Source organism: Ascidia mentula, chromosome 1, assembly GCF_947561715.1.
Source record: "Ascidia mentula chromosome 1, kaAscMent1.1, whole genome shotgun sequence".
NCBI lineage: Eukaryota > Metazoa > Chordata > Ascidiacea > Phlebobranchia > Ascidiidae > Ascidia > Ascidia mentula.
The window spans coordinates 3,088,542-3,105,550 of record NC_138566.1 but is presented as its reverse complement, the minus strand read 5'-3'; the positions used below and the strand labels follow the sequence as shown (position 1 = coordinate 3,105,550).

At 37.3% G+C, this 17,009-nt stretch overlaps 3 protein-coding genes across 3 annotated transcripts; 1 reads left to right on the top strand and 2 right to left on the bottom strand.

Annotated features, from left to right (window-relative positions):
• Positions 1-339: 339 nt before the first annotated feature.
• LOC145903402 (tumor suppressor candidate 2-like) lies at positions 340-1,415 on the bottom strand. The gene is made up of 3 exons (XM_082991490.1): positions 1,122-1,415; positions 902-1,019; positions 340-714 (listed from the first exon to the last, which is right to left on the bottom strand). The coding sequence occupies exons 1-3, from the start codon at positions 1,250-1,252 to the stop codon at positions 649-651; spliced, it is 315 nt and encodes a 104-aa protein (XP_082847616.1). The 5' UTR covers positions 1,253-1,415; the 3' UTR covers positions 340-648.
• A 1,182-nt stretch (positions 1,416-2,597) lies between these two features.
• On the top strand, positions 2,598-10,767 carry LOC145903299 (cytochrome P450 2B19-like). Its single transcript, XM_082991380.1, has 9 exons — positions 2,598-3,116; positions 4,537-4,685; positions 5,907-6,009; positions 6,284-6,393; positions 7,476-7,597; positions 7,692-7,816; positions 7,923-8,067; positions 9,076-9,239; positions 9,883-10,767. The coding sequence occupies exons 1-9, from the start codon at positions 2,841-2,843 to the stop codon at positions 10,201-10,203; spliced, it is 1,515 nt and encodes a 504-aa protein (XP_082847506.1). The 5' UTR covers positions 2,598-2,840; the 3' UTR covers positions 10,204-10,767.
• A 94-nt stretch (positions 10,768-10,861) lies between these two features.
• Positions 10,862-16,250, bottom strand: LOC145903309 (cytochrome P450 2J4-like). Its single transcript, XM_082991389.1, has 9 exons — positions 15,804-16,250; positions 15,250-15,395; positions 14,737-14,839; positions 14,210-14,322; positions 13,987-14,102; positions 13,644-13,756; positions 12,877-13,021; positions 12,219-12,376; positions 10,862-11,862 (listed from the first exon to the last, which is right to left on the bottom strand). Exons 1-9 carry the CDS (start codon positions 16,074-16,076, stop codon positions 11,551-11,553), a joined length of 1,479 nt encoding a protein of 492 aa, XP_082847515.1. The 5' UTR covers positions 16,077-16,250; the 3' UTR covers positions 10,862-11,550.
• Positions 16,251-17,009: the final 759 nt, after the last annotated feature.

The window sequence follows — 17,009 nt, the reverse complement described above, 5'->3', positions numbered from 1 at the left end:
GTCTACTGTGAACTCCCTGCAGCAGTTCAATACTAACTTGTAAGCATCACTTTTATGAGGCAATAGGAACTGCTTAGGTTTGTTCGAGGTCAGGTTTTTCAATCGGGGCTTTTGGTATAAATTATGCACTATGCAAAAAAGGTTTAGTAAAAGATTAAATTACAAAATGCCTGGCAGCAACAGAAACATTGTATAAGTGGAAGATGTTATGTACGTTATTTTATAAAGTCATGCGAAATTAAAGGGTTGTACCTGCTCATGGACAATTCTCAAATTTGGGACAAAATTCATGACTCAGTTTATGATTCATATGCTGTTTTTTAGTGTGATTATTTTCACACTTGCAGTTTAATGTTGGGCATGTTGCAACACATCTACACACATAACAGTTGATAATCACAGTGAAAAGCAATTCGCACAACATACACATTTGCTGAATTATTGTTTAACATTAAGATTTTATGCTTTTTTCACATACAGTAAGTAATTAATAAAAAGTTATTTCATGACCAAATTTCTAACATAGATGATGTTTACAATTTAAAATATGATAATCACAACAAACAACATAGACAGAGCTCGCAGCCCCTGGCCTTTCCAGAGCAACAATTCAACTGAAGTCCCTTGAACCCTTTTCATTATATTGCATCACCCTTCATATATGATAACTGGAAAGTTGACATTTAGTCTTGGGATATCCAACTTAATCTCACCCTGCACAACACAATGAAAGATGAAGTCAAGCGAATACACTACAAATAGTTCGGCCGTTCACTACTTTTAATTTTTATTTATACGCTATTTAATGTAATCAATATTTGGTATTATATTTTAATATATATAATTTATTTAATAGAATTACAAAACAATCAAAAGGTCATAAAACAGTATCCATTAGGACCTGCTTTCTCAATCCTTTCGTAATTCTCTTCAGTTTGATTTTTCCGTGTGCGTTTTTTTCTGTACTTTCTTTGTAGAATTCATGAGCTAAATGTCCATCTTCATCAAAATACTGAGAACTGTCAATGCAAGCAGAAATTATGTACCGACTTTAACCTTTTTTCCAGGAAAAAGACAAAAGCATTCTATTTAAAAAAGTAATGCAAGCATTTTCCGTTTACCTTGTCCGTGTTAATACAAATGGCGTACCACGGAAGTTTGCCACTGATGTACAAATTTCTTGGCTTTCCGACGGTTGACCAGTGATGTAGTCCATGCTCCGCTTGGCCATTCGACCAACCTGGCCACCCATTTTGCATCCACTTGATCCACAAACTACTCGTTTCACCAAAAGCTATTTTTAGCAGCTGTTGTTGCTCTACAAACAAAGATTTTGCACACCCCCACGGAATTGAAAATTTTTTATTGAACAAACACAATTCTTTTAACAGTATAACACAGCAGAAAAAACACAACTCCTCCTTGACAAAGCCAATAAAAGTTCGTTCTATGAAAGAAATAACACTGGGTGGCGCAATAAATGGGGAAACCACCTAATCAATAAAGCGGAAAATTGTTTTGTTTTAAAAATTAGTGCCTAAGTTTAGTTTCAGCAAAAGTGCTTCACAAGCTAAATACAAATAGCTTGCTCATTGAAAGAACAACACGTTACACTACAGACTTGAAATCGGTGAAATGTTTTAGGAAATCCTCATTCTCCCAGTCACTCATGCGTAACACCAAACTGCAGACGATCAGTAAAAACAGTTTTACTGACATGTTTTGCAGATACCCAGTTGACATATGTTGCAGTTGTTGGGAATTGTATGGCCGCAAAACGTATAAAAATCAAAACTTTTCAAGTATCGATGGTGGTTTTTGCACTGGCGACCGAGATGCTACTGGTCGTTGGCAGGTTGGGCACTCTAGGTCTTACGTGTGGTACATTTTAAATGCAAAAATCGCTAGTTGCCATGTAAACATGCGTCATTAGGTAACAGTTACATTAATTAAATTAATCGATGCAAACTGACACTGTAACTTTTACCCCTTATTTTATCTTTTCTGTGTTTTGGGAATGATGATGCTGTTCTAGTGAAACATGTTTTCTTCAAGTAAACTACGTTTTTAGACACAAGGTTTTTTATATTGTGAGTTTAGCTGTGACTTGTTGCGTATTTTGTTTAACTTGCGTTTAACTGTAACGAGTGTTAACGAATAACGCTTAGTCAAAGGTCAGGCCTGTGACATTATGCGCGGAAGCTTCTCCCTGATCATTTTTGCACGCTCTATGTTATGCACACGGCTATGATCAGTGAAGCGCGTGCGTGAAGTAGAACAACTTGCGTTGGCCCGCATTCGCGCAAGGTTGACAATCACGTACAGATGGTTTGGACGCCAGACGATGAATACGTGGTGTTGAAAGAGGTAGTCTACTGTGGTAGGCATTTTGAACGTTTTCAACTCGCCAAAATATAAACTTTTGCATCAAGCAAAGATAGTCACGTCGACTAACGAGGTGATTTAGTGGGACATATGGTGAATAAAGTTGTTCTAAAACGAATGTCAGTTTTTGTTAATAATATTAGTGAAAGGTAGTGAAGCCACTGGTAGCAAAACTAAATCTTTAGTTTTTGTTTTAAAACATTTTGCAAGCAACCGTTTTTGTGTTCAGTCGCGTCGAACGTAACCTTCAAAAAGTTAGTGAAGCGCAGAGAGCACCTTATCACAATTCTGAGAAACAGATTTAGTCGATTCGTTCGAAGTAATCAACCATAAACCTACAGCTTATCTCCCTGGTACCTTATTGTTACTTTGTGATTTCAAGCGTGCAAAGTAGTTAGTCGTAAACAAGCAAAAGTATCGGAAATATAACATGGAATATTTTTAGGCAAGTGATAATGGCGGTTGGTTTAACACACGATAGTTACTTTGATATAAGCCTCTTTCCCTTGGCATGTATTGTGTCAATACTGCTCTTGTATATATGGCGTTTTCGGCCCAAAAGATTCCCAAAAGGGCCCATGGGCCTTCCGTTGGTCGGCACAATCCCACTTTTGTACAAGGACCCTCCGAAGACTTTGAGAGATTGGAGTTTAAAACATGGTGACGTCATGTCTGTCCGAATGGGGAGGAATGAGGTTGTGGTTTTAAGCGGATACGAAACTATCCATGAGGTATTTACATTTCAACCTAGCTTGAACGCCAACTTTAACTTGGGTGAATGTCAATCACGATCACTCAGACTTTATCGAATCAAGAAATACAGGAGTCCTTTAAACAATGCATGATCACTTTGGTGTGTTTTATAAACCTACGCGCGTATAGCAAACCTAACAAACGGAATGTCTGACGTTATTGTGTATAAAGATGTAACTTTTTGATCGGAAAGGTAATCGATTGCTGCAATAAAAATGACAAAACACCTGACAGGGTATCGACACTATTCAAATTATATTGTGAACTGTCGTTTCGTTCGACAACACAACCACATTATTGATCACATGCAGCTAATTATGATTAACACCTTTCCTTTCTGCGCTCACGTCACATGTTTCATCACGATACGCATGAATCACTTTCTCCGAAAAGTCTGTTGTGACGTTTTAGGGGAAACACCTTTATGGAGCGTCAACGAATGCAAAGTATGAAAAAATATATTAGGACATTAATAGATTGCGTCAACACAGTTATTGCAATGCGTTTTTCGTGGTCCAAGACCGTATATTTTTTGCAAAACAGCGCGTTAACAGTTGAGAGACGCATGCATTGAAATATTGGATCCAAAAATATGAAATAAAGTGTGCAGTTTATTTCAACGACTGGCCACGTAATTTCTCCTACTTCGGTTTTGAAGAATTCAAACCAAAAGCCAACAAATCTCAAGTTCATGACTGAATGAATACATGGGTTCCATTGAGAAGAAACGAATAAATCGCAGTCAGTTCATCATATATTTAAGTTGTGTTCGTGTGGCAAATTTAGCATAATTTGTGTGTTATTAGAAAATTGACTTAAGTTCGATATAACGATGCTTCCCGTTTGTAAATTAGGGTAAGAATCGCCGGTTATCTAATGGGTGCGGCCAAATTTCGGCATACCTGTGCGATCAAAGGTCAATCACCTTTTGTAATCTGACATTTTGTAACGTCCTTTGTTCAAAAACGGCCAAAGTTAAGCTTTTTAGAAAGTAATTAAAGCAGCAAATGTCTTTGACAGTGTGAAGTGTGTTGTGGTTACGATCCACCTGGGCGGGATATTTATCGCATTATCTGAATACTAATAAGGCCTGGAGGTAAGAGCCGCCATTCTCTCATCAGAATTAACGACTTTGCGACCACATGTTTTTCCAACGGGCAAGACACAACACAAAACCTCCCATGCTTATCTGATGTATTTATATCTCAAGTAAATTTTCAATATCTCTTGCACAATCCAGTTATGTAAAAGAGAAGAAACCAACGATGCCTTTATAAGCGAAATTTATTTTCTGTTGTTCAAATATAAATTCAATTATAAAAACTTCGCACTAACACCGATCGTCTGTTACTCTCTTTTAATAAATTTTTTGGCACTCCAATTATTTGATATTTTTAGGCGTTCGTCACCAAATCGGACGCGTTTTCCGGTCGTCCGTTTAAACTCGTCATGCACAAGATATTCCACAAAGGCATGGGCATTTCTTTCCTGGATTACAACCAGCGTTACAAGTCGCAGCGGCAATTTGGCGTCAGATCTCTTCGCGGGTGAGATGGCGATTTTCTTCTAAAGTTGCAGAATGGAAACCGTTTATCTGGGGTTTTGCGCATTTTTTTCCGGCTTACAAACCCTTGCACCACCTCCCTTCGGGGTGATGCGACTGACGTAATAATGGGGTTTATGACGTTAATAAAGAGTATTTAACATAGCTGACATTTTAGATTTAGACAAGTGCTCAATAGAGTACACGGGAAATTTGGTTAAAATATTGATTGATTGGTGATGTAAAATGCAATACTGTAAAAGTATGGATTAAATTTAGAAAAATAATTATAAAAAAGAAATGAGAGATGCGGAACATAAAAATCAAAATTAGCGAAGAAAAATCCAAATTTTGCGCTGAATATTCTCGTGATTTCCAATCACCCTTAAAAGGTGTACGGAAAAATATTTTATGTTCCGCATCTCTCAAATGTTGCTTACATCATGGTTTCTGGATTATGCATTAAAATAGATCTTTTGTGTAGTTTCGAAATAGCGCATAAGTGTTGTATATATTGCGACAAAGTGCTTCAAGTGGCACAGTTGCATTCTCATTATTTTCCTACGTGACTGGATTTCGAAAAGTCATTCTCAATCGAAATAGCATTGACGACGCAAACGGGCAAAATCACGTCCCCTCCCCACGTGCGTATGTAGGTGTTTGGAAAAGTGCAAACTTCTTACGCCCAGCGCAAATACGTGACCGGCGAAATGGTAAAGACGTCTCGTTGTTACTTACGTCCCCTGCCATTTTCTCTGGTAAGTTCATTTCGCGGCCACGTAATCCGATTAACAAACGTGGGCCGATGGTTGCTGCATTGGAGCGAACTATGACCTATAATTACGTTCAAGCAATTTTGCGAAATGTTCCACGCGCACGTGACTACACAGGTGTGTATTTGATAACCTAAAGCGACGACCCCTAACATCCTGTTTGGTCAAATTGTTTGGAATATAAATAAATCTCCGACAGAGCCATTTTCCAGCTATTAGGGTCTCATCGGTGCATTTTTGGTAACTGTACGACAGTCTTGCCCGCCGGCGCCATAGCTTAATGATGGAATATGTTCAAAACCTAATAAACGCTGTCCAAACGAAATACACTCCTAAAAACGAATAAAGAATATACCATACGTTAGTTCGTCGAAATTCAAATTTTCTCTGTGCTCAAAGCAATACTACATGTGTATTGGTCGCTTTCCGTGTTAAATATCTGCTTTCTACAGGGTTGGATTGGGACGCAGGAGTTTGGAGGACAGAGTCATGGAGGAAATGGAATATTTGATCGAATCGTTGTTGAAAAAAGAGGGAAAACCATTCAACTTAAGAGTAAGTTTGTGGTAATGTGGCTGCCAAGCGTATACTCTTGCTCTTAAGTACTGCAACCTTTTGGCACAACTAAACATACATTTATACGATATCGTTTCGGCTGTTATACAACAAGGAAAAGTTATAAAATAAAATCAACGTTTAATTGTAAGGTCAGTTCTTAAGGTTTTTAAATCTTTTAACATTCTTTTGCAATACTGATGTTCACAAAACCTAATCGTTATCATACACGTCATTAAAAATGCCAATTTATTTTTTTGTCTTTTTAATTCAGTTCGACATCACCAGTGCATCGGCCAACATAATGATGAACATTCTGGTTGGAAGAAGATTCGAATACGACAATCCAGAACTTAAACATCTTGTCAATATCTTCGACGAAAGGTTTGTGATTTTAATTCCTTGGAATATTATTAGTTTTCGATATACGCTATAGTTTCTAGCCCCAAGTGTGGCAATTAAATATCGTTTCGACTGAACACATTATGTTCAAAGTACTGTAGTAGTATAATGGCATGTTGTACAGCTTAAACAAAAATTATTACAGAGATCGACAACTTGTGACTCTAGAGAGTGTTTGCTTTTTTCTGGAATGACACTATTGCACATAGTGGTATAAGATTGGGCAAACGAAAGAGAATCTATCATTATTCCCATTTGCACTATTTCCCATCAGCTAGTTGTACTTGTTGCAGATAATATATAATTTAAAAATTATAAGTACCCCTGTATGTGAAAAGTTTTTCGGCATGTCAAAACAAAGGCTTCCGTCCTTGTCTTGACTTGGTTGATGGCACTTTCCTTTTAATTTTATGACTACCTTACAAAATCCATTCATGCATCCCGTCTATGACGCAACATAGAAAGTGAATCATTATTTACGTCACAGACGGTTAAAAGAGTTTACGCCATGTTGTCATAAACGCCCAGTAACAAAGGTTGTGTAGTTTGTTTGTTGATTTCTTTGGATACATGTCTCTAACTTTAGCTGCAAAAGATTTTTTTTCTGATTGTAGGCACAAATTTGTAACATTTGAAAGTTTCGTATGTCAACGTAAAAGCTTTTTAATGATCCATGGACCCATTGCATTGAACAAAACTCACAGTGCCGAACTGATAGTTTATTCACAATAAATCCCGTGCAAAGGTTTTTTATTTTTCAACTTTTTAAATGTATGTATACTCTCCCGACTCAACAACAAGATTAATGTATCCATTTTATGCGTTTCTGTGGTCAATTGTTATAGTGGGCTTGAAAGGTTATACATCAATTAATAACTTCTCATATCATATCGAATACCATATATACATAAGGTTTGAAATCACAAAAGCTCTCTAACATAAATGGCAACTGCAGATAATACTCGATCTGCTTCTCACCATTTAAGTATCGATTATCGTTTTAGAAGTATCGCAATACAGAAAATTATCAATCGAACATCGGCTTATTAACACGTGCATTACAGCTTCTCGCGGGGAAGCACCGGAGCACTTTTCTACATGACGATGTTTGAGAGCAGTCTCAGATTCGTTCCTCCATTCCGAGGCGCTTACTTGAAAATTGAGAAGAACTTAATTGACCTCAGAGGTGAGAACTTGGGGTTCATTGAACTAAAACAAGCTTATGTTGTTGCATAACTTTACGTTAACGTCATGGTCGCACGAATAAACAATATTTTCAGACTTCGTCCGGAGACAAATTTCGTCTCACACCGAAACATTCGACAGAAACGATCTTCGCGACTTTTGCGACGCCTTTTACGCGGAAATGACGAAAGACGGTTGTCAGGACAACGGCAACTTTCAGGTGATCATATTTGACTTTGTCGAAAATTTTGTTTTTTTAATTATTGCTTATATGTGAAGTTACACCTTGTTAAGCTATAGTGATGTAACAAAGCATCCTGTTCCAGATGGATCAGCTTGTACATTACATACAAGACCTCCTAGTGGCTGGATTCGAAACTACCACAAGCACGTTGCTGTGGTCTGTGTTGTGTCTTCTCCACAAACCTGAATCACAAGATAAAATTCACGCGGAAATCAGAGAGGTCTTAGGTAAGTTAACACTTTATACATTGTTTTATTGTCATTGTAGCAAATGAATTTAACATATAATTTTTGCTAGGATGATCTGTTAATTACCCAAGTATTACTAACCAAGTCTTTATCAGTGTTGTTATTTTGTCGTAGTTTAACATGTGCTTACATTGATAGCTTGAAACTCATTATTGACGACACAAATACAACGAGCTAAGACGTGTGACGTCACAAAGTTTCGCGGAAGGGCACCTTGCGAGGCCAACATGCGTTATAACGTGGAAAGGTGTTACTTCCTACAATAGGATGTAAATACGTGCCGCGCACAATCACGATTTATGACGTGACAATGCCGCGATTGTTTTGTTTTTCCGGAAACGTGATTGCATTAAGGGTCACTTAAGACCTGTATGAACCGGTTGTGTCTAAGATTGGATAAACGATATGACGTAAATAAAGCACTATGACCCCGTGTTTATAGATAGGTTGCGCCTATAAAGGAATTATTCACTTTCTGGTAAAGTTCAACAGGTCAACAAACTTGTTTTAGTGGAATAACTTCGAAATACGCGATGTGTTGACGCCGTAATTACCAATTTGGGAGTTTCCATAAAAATTAGTTCTTGATTGTTCGTTTACACCAGGGGTCGCAAGGGTCATTCGGCCCGCAGCGTCTACAAATTGTAGTAACTATGACTCGATTAGCGTTAATAAGCTATAGTACAACAAAAACATATTCTGACGAAATCCCCCAATTCGCAATTTAAGGTTCAACAAAATTACAAATAGTACAACAAAAGCTATAGCACAACAAAGGGAGTTAATCTGAATAAAAAGGTCCTAATTAGTGAGGTTTACCAACATTACAAACTGTGACCAACACGATATTGTTGGAAAATATAATACTGCCCGCTGATACATTGCAGAGATTGACTTTGTCCCGCTAGAGAAAGGTTATCGACCCCTGTCTTACACCGATGCGCAACCATAATATTAATTGGTCACATATACATAATCTCGTTATAGGAGAATCTGGAATACCGCGGTTACGCCACCGAACCTACATGCCTTATACGATGGCATTTATTGAAGAAACTCACAGGTTCCGGTCAGTTGTACCGATCGTCCCATCACACAAAACTACAAAGGAAGTTGAATTGAATGGATTCGTGATTCCGAAAGACACAGAGGTATGATTGGATCGATTTTTTATTGACTTTCTTCCAGTTCGAGTGATCAAAAGCCTTCGTGTTTATGCAAACTTTATATTACATATCACATTGCTCTGGCAAAAATGACGTTTCAATTGCGTTTTTTAAACTTGATCCAAAACCGGGATGCAATTGGCGTCTTAAACTTGATTGTGTTATTTGCCAAGCAACATATACCGGCTTGGGGTTTCAACAGACTATCCATTACCCACAAGTTGATGAACATAACACGCCAGTGTGCGAAAAATACATACTGGATTCGCTATCATAGTGTTTTAACACATGTATGGTGGCCCATCGCTATCACACACATTTTGACAAAAAATAACAAATGCGTAATTTGTTTTGTATTTTGACTTTATATTTAATTACGTTTTTAAAAGTGATAATGAATTGAAATGGAAAATGCATTTTTAATTTTAACTTTGTTTAAAAACAGATTTCAAATTTGACTTTAAGATGTATTTTGAAATGAACTTTCGCTATAGCTACGCTTTTTCATCGTTTTTATCGACATATGTTACCCGCGCTTAACAAACTAAGTTCGGCCCATATCGCTAAACAGAACCGATTCCTTTTAACACTGTTTCGTGAAACAATTTAACGCTTTGTTTGTTCGCAGGTGATCGCCAACCTGTGGTCTGTTCAGAACGACCCGAAATTGTGGCAGAATCCCAAACAATTTATACCAGAGAGACATCTGAGTTCTGAAGGAAAATTCGTCACAAGTGATAAAATTATCGCCTTCTCCTTGGGTCCACGTCGTTGTCCGGGGGAAGACATCGCCAAGACTGAAGTTTTCCTGACTCTCGTCTCCATCCTGCAGAAGTTCTCAATCACAACCGATCCGAACACGAAATCGCCGCCATCGGTTGACAACGGTTGCCATGCATCTGCCTTTGTGCCGGCGCCATTCGACGTCGTGTTGGTTCCGAGGCGTTAGTGGAAAGTTTCCTTTCAAAGAACTTCGAACGGGTAAACGCACTGAGACTACGCCTCATATGGGCAACGGCATTTGCAGTAATGTCGATTTTTTCCACAAATCAAAATCAAATTATGTTTATTTTGCGAAAAAAATGCAACTGCGCGTAAAAGAGAAATGAAATGGCATGGGCACCGATAAAACCATAAGGGTTATCGAGTCAGGCGCCCATGTAAAGGTGATAATAATACTTTAATAATTCTTTCATTTATTGTGTTTGGGTTTTCGTCAATATGTTTCAAGAAGGGTCGCCTGTGTTAAATTATTTCATAAACAAACATTATAAAATTTTGATGCGCGTTTTGCTTTGTTGCTGAAGTTCTTCGTAATTTTGTTTATCACGCGTCGTTTCAGCCCTTTGCAAAACATTCCCTTATATTTTAAACACACTTGTTGCTGTTCTTAATCTTAATGCTCGCAGTCCAACGCCGGTCCCATGACAGTCATCTGATATGAATTACTAGCTTGTTTCGGATTTGTGGACGGTGAAATGTGCTAATTTCATTACTATCATGCAGTATATCGGAATAAAATTGCAGTTCTGTATGTGTGACTATCAATTATGAATGAGAAGTTTTCAAGAACCCAAAACCTTGTGGAGATGCATAGCATGAGTGTCTAAAGTGAAGGCAAAATATTGTAATCACGTTTGATAAATTATTATACGCATATATGCAATTTGAAGTAGTTGGCGTTGATGTAGATTGGAAAAAATGACACAATTAAGTAAATAAAATCTTAAGATCGTACAACAATCGCTCTAAACTTTGAAACAGAAATATACAGAAAGCATAAAACAACTATTTAAACTCAACTGCTACACAGATGCATTGATTGGCAAAAAAACTTTGCATTGCTGGCAAACAGGTTTGAAAAGTGAGAAAGAAATTTAGACTGGTCGTTGGCAGAGGTATTAAATCGTACGTACAGAAAAAGGAAGCAATGAACACTAAATATAGGAAGTGGGAGGCAACATGAAGTCGAAAAACATGTGAAGTTGGAAAAATTTATCAAAGCAACTCATGTCCAGCTGCAAATTTCCAGCAGTTTTACCATTAATATAGTTTAACTCTCAACAGTGTTAACAAAAACAAGGCACCACTTGCACAAGTGGTGTGCATTAATTAAAAACTGAGGTACAATGAAGACCTTTTAAAGCAATTACAGCGAAAACAGCGACATTTCTTTCGAAGTTGAATTATCAAAGTACTGAGAAATAATTTAACACTGGAAATTGCGTTGAAGATTTTTTGAAAAAAATACAGCAGAAGCAGAGACAAGAGATCAACACTTCTTTACATATGTCGGTTAGCGAGCCTTGAATACAATACGGTAATGCTCGGGAGAATGGAATACTCCGAAAATAGCGCCGAGCCCGGGCACTGGGTTTTCGGGATCAGGACACAGTTGGAACTTTTGCAAAATCTTCACTACAAACAGGAAAACTTCAATCCGAGCCAAATTCTCACCCATGCAATTTCTCTGCCCGATGGAAAAAGGAATCACGTGACTCGATTTGACGAACTTTCCGTCGTTGTCAAGGTGACGACTGGGTTTGAAGACACGAGGGTTCGGCCACACGGTGGGGTCGTTGTGCAGTTTGTAGATGTTCGGGATGATCTGGCGATTAGTGAAGAATTTTTTGCGGAAACTATTAATTAGATGTATGTTAACTGCATACAGACGGCCAATGTCGGCAAATAAGGACTCGCCAGTGCAGCTTGGTGTTACTCTTATTAATTAGATAGTTGGTTTAAATAGCAAAATGAATGCATCACAGTTTGTATAAACCCAATACCAATTTTTTCCACGTTGAGCAAATTGATCCATTTTATTTGTCCTGCGTGGATTTTAACAAAAATACCTAAATGTGCTTGTCGCAAAACTTTTTTTTAAATAAACGTTTTTGTGAAAACATAAAATAACTTTTCAATAAACATCACAAAACTAACAACAAAACACAGCTATGAATTTACCTGAGTGTCTTTTGGAATCTTATATCCCATGAGCGTTGAGTCCTGGGTCGTCCTTCGTGGAACGCTGAGCGGAACCGCGGCGTCAATTCGATAAACTTCTTGGATCACAGCTCGTGTGTACGGGAGGTCAGCGTGAAGAGAGATTTTACCTTCCTTGCCTGGAGATTCAACAATTGACAATTAAATTTAGGAAGAATGCCCACAATTCAAAAAAATACGAAGAGCAAGCCACACATCCACATTTAAATTGGATGCACTGAGCGAGGATTGTAGAGATATTGCTTTTTCTATGGATTGTAAACTTTTTATTTTCAAGGTAGATAATTCCAACACGATATCTACGTTCAAACGAAACACCGAGGAAAATTGGAACAAGCAGAGCCACAACATGTAACGTCTCACTGTGAATGTTTCGGTGTTAAGGGGATTATAGTGGCCTTTTTATCGTTAAGTTGATATTCACCGTGATGGTGGTTTACCTACGCACGGTTTCCTGATGCAGGTCCCTTGGATACCGACCGAAATGTTGAAATTAGTAAAGAGTTTTTTGCTAGAGAACTTTGTGAGTTAATTAAAAATGATAAAATCCACAGCCACTGATAACTTTCCCTTTGCATATTTGCAGAAACCAAAGAAGTAATTAAATAAAGTGACATACCGACTATTTCATCAATTTCCTGATGCACTCGTTTCTGGACCTCAGGATATTTGATGAGATAGAGGAGAACCCATCGGACGGTACTTGTGCTCGTCTCCGTTCCCGCCACATAAATATCGGCCAGGTTTTTGCCCAGATGAAAACACTGAAATCAACAATGTCCCTTTTAGTTAGAAAAATAACAGCAAAATCCCAAGTTACGTTGGTGCCATGCGTGCTAAGCGGGGTAAGCTGGCGTGGTAAGGATTTCGGCGGGAATCGATGTTTACTTATGGTTATGACATAGCGTACATTTCATATTCATATTGGAATATTAATGTAAATTTTCGCTACTTCGTAAGGCAGCCGAGTAACCCGCGTTCAAACTTTTGTCAACTAGCATCCCTCTGGTGCCACGTAGCCCGTGTTACTTTTTAGTTGCCACCTCCGTTGGATCAATTTTTTCAACTAACTGGTCGGAAGTTATAAAAAACACTTGACAGACGAGTTTACGGTACATGTGATGAGCAAAACGTGGACAAGAGTGTTCACTCTTCAGTTTATGAACCAACCTAAGTTAACGTTTAAAAGTTGCAACCCAAATCCAAAAAAACCTCTAAATTTAATGACGCTAATGTATACCAAGCCCTGACTAAAGTTTAGGGTGTCTTATTTTTGGCAATATCTTTGCATTCTTATAATTCATTTAAAACACTCAAACTATATAACAAGGTCCCCAATTTTGGTTTTCATATATCAGTTTGGTCACAAATAAAACTTGTTCTCACTGAGTATCCAGGTTTGTTTGCTTTGACCTCTGAAAGATAAAGGTCAACCATGTCTCTTGGGTGATTTACATCAAAGCTGTTATCATGCTCATTGATTAGAAGGTTCATAACATCTTAAAAGAAAATTGTTTCAATATGAATGACAAAGATTCTGTTACGTCATAATGGCTTCGTATCCCTTTTGTTGCAATCTATGTTTTGATTTGGGATTGATTTAAAGTGACTCCAAGTACTTACAATAAAGAGGAATTATTGGTTCAATGTTTAGGAGTGGCAAATTTGTGTACTGTACAAACTATTTTTGCAATCCTGAATACTGCAGTACAAAAAAAAACATCCTTACCATCAGTTTTCTGTTTTTCTAACAGGATGTGTTTAAAGTGTTTCAAAATCGGAGGAAAAAATCTTGTCCAGGGCATGACTGCCAGGACGAAATAAGCCATCCCATCTTCCCTCATTCTTTTGTAAAACACAAAGATTTACTCACGTCTGCAATATTATTAACACCTGCTATTGAAACTTGCCAAAGATACTGGTCAGCAAGCTGTTGAAATACATTTACTTACGCATCAATGTTCTCCAGAAATTTAGTTTTTAGTGCTTCATGTTGTGTCTCCGTGATTTTTTCGCTGATTGTCACTCGGCTTATCACATTTGCGATAAACAAAAACAAATCTCTCTGTAAAAAGGATTAGAATCATTGTGATTAAAGTGCTCGGTCATAAAACAATGCTAATATACTTGGGTGCAAATGCTGTTAATCATGCTAAGTAAACGTTTCGAACCTACACATGGTTCATCATCAGTACTACTACAGCAGGTTGCAAAAAAGCAAAGTTACCAGCTGTAGTAGTGCTGATGATGAGCCAAGTATAGGTTTGAAACGTTTACTTAAAATGATTAACAGCATCTTAGCTTTGGATTTTCTTTTCAAAAATGCTAATAAATTAGGAAAGGTTTATTAGAAAGGGAAATCATGTCCATGTTTTATAATAAAATTATCTCTGTGAAGCACTCATTCAAGTAAAGATTGAGTTTCATTACAAGCATTTGTTACCATGGCTCTAATCTTATTACAAAGCGTAAAACACACTTCAACAATGAATGGCATCCCTTCATTTTCTTTAATTTTTTCACAAAGATGGTCGCTTTCTTCTTGGACGATGCTTTCAATGTTGTTGCCAAGTTGTCCACCACTGTCATAACATGTTAATTTTAATAAATTTATTCACAAACAGGTTTTGCAAATGATATTGAATAAATTAGAATTATTTTTTTAATTATTTTTTTTACAATATTTTATAGACAAATCTGAAAAATTACAGATTACAGTTTTGGAGCATGGGCATTCATATGAAATAAAAATTAAAAAAATAACACATACATATCAGGGCGGAATTTTGTAAACACAAAAACACATAATTTGCGTGAGCCTGTTGCTGGTTAAGTATAATGCGGCAATACTTCCAACAGTTATGTGTTCCGCAAGATTGTTTTAATAAAAAAAGTGTTCCATGGCTCAAAAAGGTTGAAAAATACTGCTATAAGAGGTATAACTTGTTAAAGTCATTGTTGATCGTTTACCTTCTGTAATAATTAAACTGACCTCCCAACAGCCTTTAAACCAAATCTCCTGTGGATATTCCACTTCACTGGATCATCAAGGAATATAATCCCAGCATTCTCTGTGGTGATTGTCGTGAAATACGTGGTATAGCGACCATTGTATACTTGGGGCTGTTTCATAAATGCCTGAAAAGCATAAAATTTATGAAAAACTGTTTAAATCAAACTGGTAATCATTGTTTTTGTATTGTATCGTTATACAGAAATATTTCTTTGAACACATCAATTACACCAAACTAAACTAAAATTTGGATTTGGGCATTAAGTTTCAAATTGTGCTCAAATATATACAATAGTGATATAGTTAGCAGTCTTAGCACAACCTTTACATTGCTGGTAACAATCACCAACAAAAGTTTGCATTGTAAGTTGTAACCCATACATAATGGATATAAGCAAACGAGCTCTACTAATCGTTGCAGCCACTGACAGTGCACACTGCTTCTACCTATAAATATCATCAGTGCAGCTGGTGATTGTGGCACTGGACTCATTTTTTACCTAGCAGGCACAGATATTTTCTATGCAGGTTACCTGCTCCACAACTTCCAATGAACTAAGTATAACTGTGGGTTGGTTGCCAAGACGCACAGACATAACAGGTCCATATTCATCAGCCCACTTGGAAAATTCTAACTCTGCTCTCTTGCTCAGGAAGGGCAGGTGACCAATAATTGGTAAACCCCATGGTCCAGGGGGCAAATTGCTTGTGGGAAGAAATCGTTTCAAATAGATTGACAGAACAGCAGCAGTAAGAATCCAAACTAGGTTGGTAAAATTCAGCAGATCGCTTATTACGGAGAACATGATGATGATGTGGTTAGGACCTATATGAACATCTGAAAATCATGTCATGCAAAAATGTTGGGATTCAAGAACACATATTTAGTGAGTAAGTTTTTTATCAAGTAAATTCGAATATTTGTCACAACTTACTTCATAAAAAAACAATTGTTACACTAAGTTAACGCAAAAATTCAAAAATAGGTACAAATTCTCTCTTTTAAATTAAACAATAAACAAAACCGGATTGGTGAACCAAGCCACCCTGGTAGGTTGTCGATCAATAACCGTATCTGTAGTTGCTGAGCAAAACTTTTTAGTCAATCTTTCAGACATCAGTTTCTGATGATGCCCTGATTTCAGGGCGAAATATATTTTTCGGCTAAAAATAAAAACATCTTTAAAAGAGCTGTCTGAAAGACTGACTAAAAAAGTTTTGCTTGGCAATTAAATTACACAGTTTATAGTTACCGCCGAACAAAATTCCGCAGGTATTATTCCGAATACATATTTTTTGTGTCTACTTCGTTCACAACAGTCGGCAATCTTAGTGTGCGATGAACGGTTGTTGTTAAGGTTTCGTGTGTTTGCTGAGTCATGTTTGTTTTCCGGGGATTGTGTGCTAACCAATGAACCGTAACCAACACTGACGCAATGTGCAGCGATGCGTGAATGCAAATATTTACATTTTTGCAAAAGTCACGTTGCAATATGTACATAGCAACCATTACAATGTGCCCCCGTTTTACAGTTTCACTATACGCCAGTTCGGTTAACGATTGAATTAACGAGCCTAAATTTCTATTTGGAAAAACTGTTACCCGCGCCATTTTTTCAGCACCTTTTCACGTCGTCTTTCTGTGGCTTTAATTTCGTAAAACATAAAACCCAGTACAACCAAACATCTCCACAAACTTAACCCAGTGTTACACTTGTTGTTGGAATGCTTTTTTACAT

Coding starts and splice junctions, on each gene's coding strand:
- LOC145903402 (XM_082991490.1), bottom strand. CDS start 1,252: ATGGGTGGCCAGGTTGGTCGAATGGCCAAGCGGAGCATGGACTACATC. Junction 1,020..1,121: donor TTTGTATTAACACGGACAAG/GTAAACGGAAAA, acceptor TTGCATTGACAG/TTCTCAGTATTTTGATGAAG. Junction 715..901: donor CGAAAGGATTGAGAAAGCAG/GTCCTAATGGAT, acceptor TGTGTTGTGCAG/GGTGAGATTAAGTTGGATAT.
- LOC145903299 (XM_082991380.1), top strand. CDS start 2,841: ATGGCGGTTGGTTTAACACACGATAGTTACTTTGATATAAGCCTCTTT. Junction 3,117..4,536: donor GATACGAAACTATCCATGAG/GTATTTACATTT, acceptor TGATATTTTTAG/GCGTTCGTCACCAAATCGGA. Junction 7,598..7,691: donor GAACTTAATTGACCTCAGAG/GTGAGAACTTGG, acceptor CAATATTTTCAG/ACTTCGTCCGGAGACAAATT.
- LOC145903309 (XM_082991389.1), bottom strand. CDS start 16,076: ATGTTCTCCGTAATAAGCGATCTGCTGAATTTTACCAACCTAGTTTGG. Junction 15,396..15,803: donor CATTGGAAGTTGTGGAGCAG/GTAACCTGCATA, acceptor TATGCTTTTCAG/GCATTTATGAAACAGCCCCA. Junction 13,022..13,643: donor CAAACAAACCTGGATACTCA/GTGAGAACAAGT, acceptor TGTTGATTTCAG/TGTTTTCATCTGGGCAAAAA.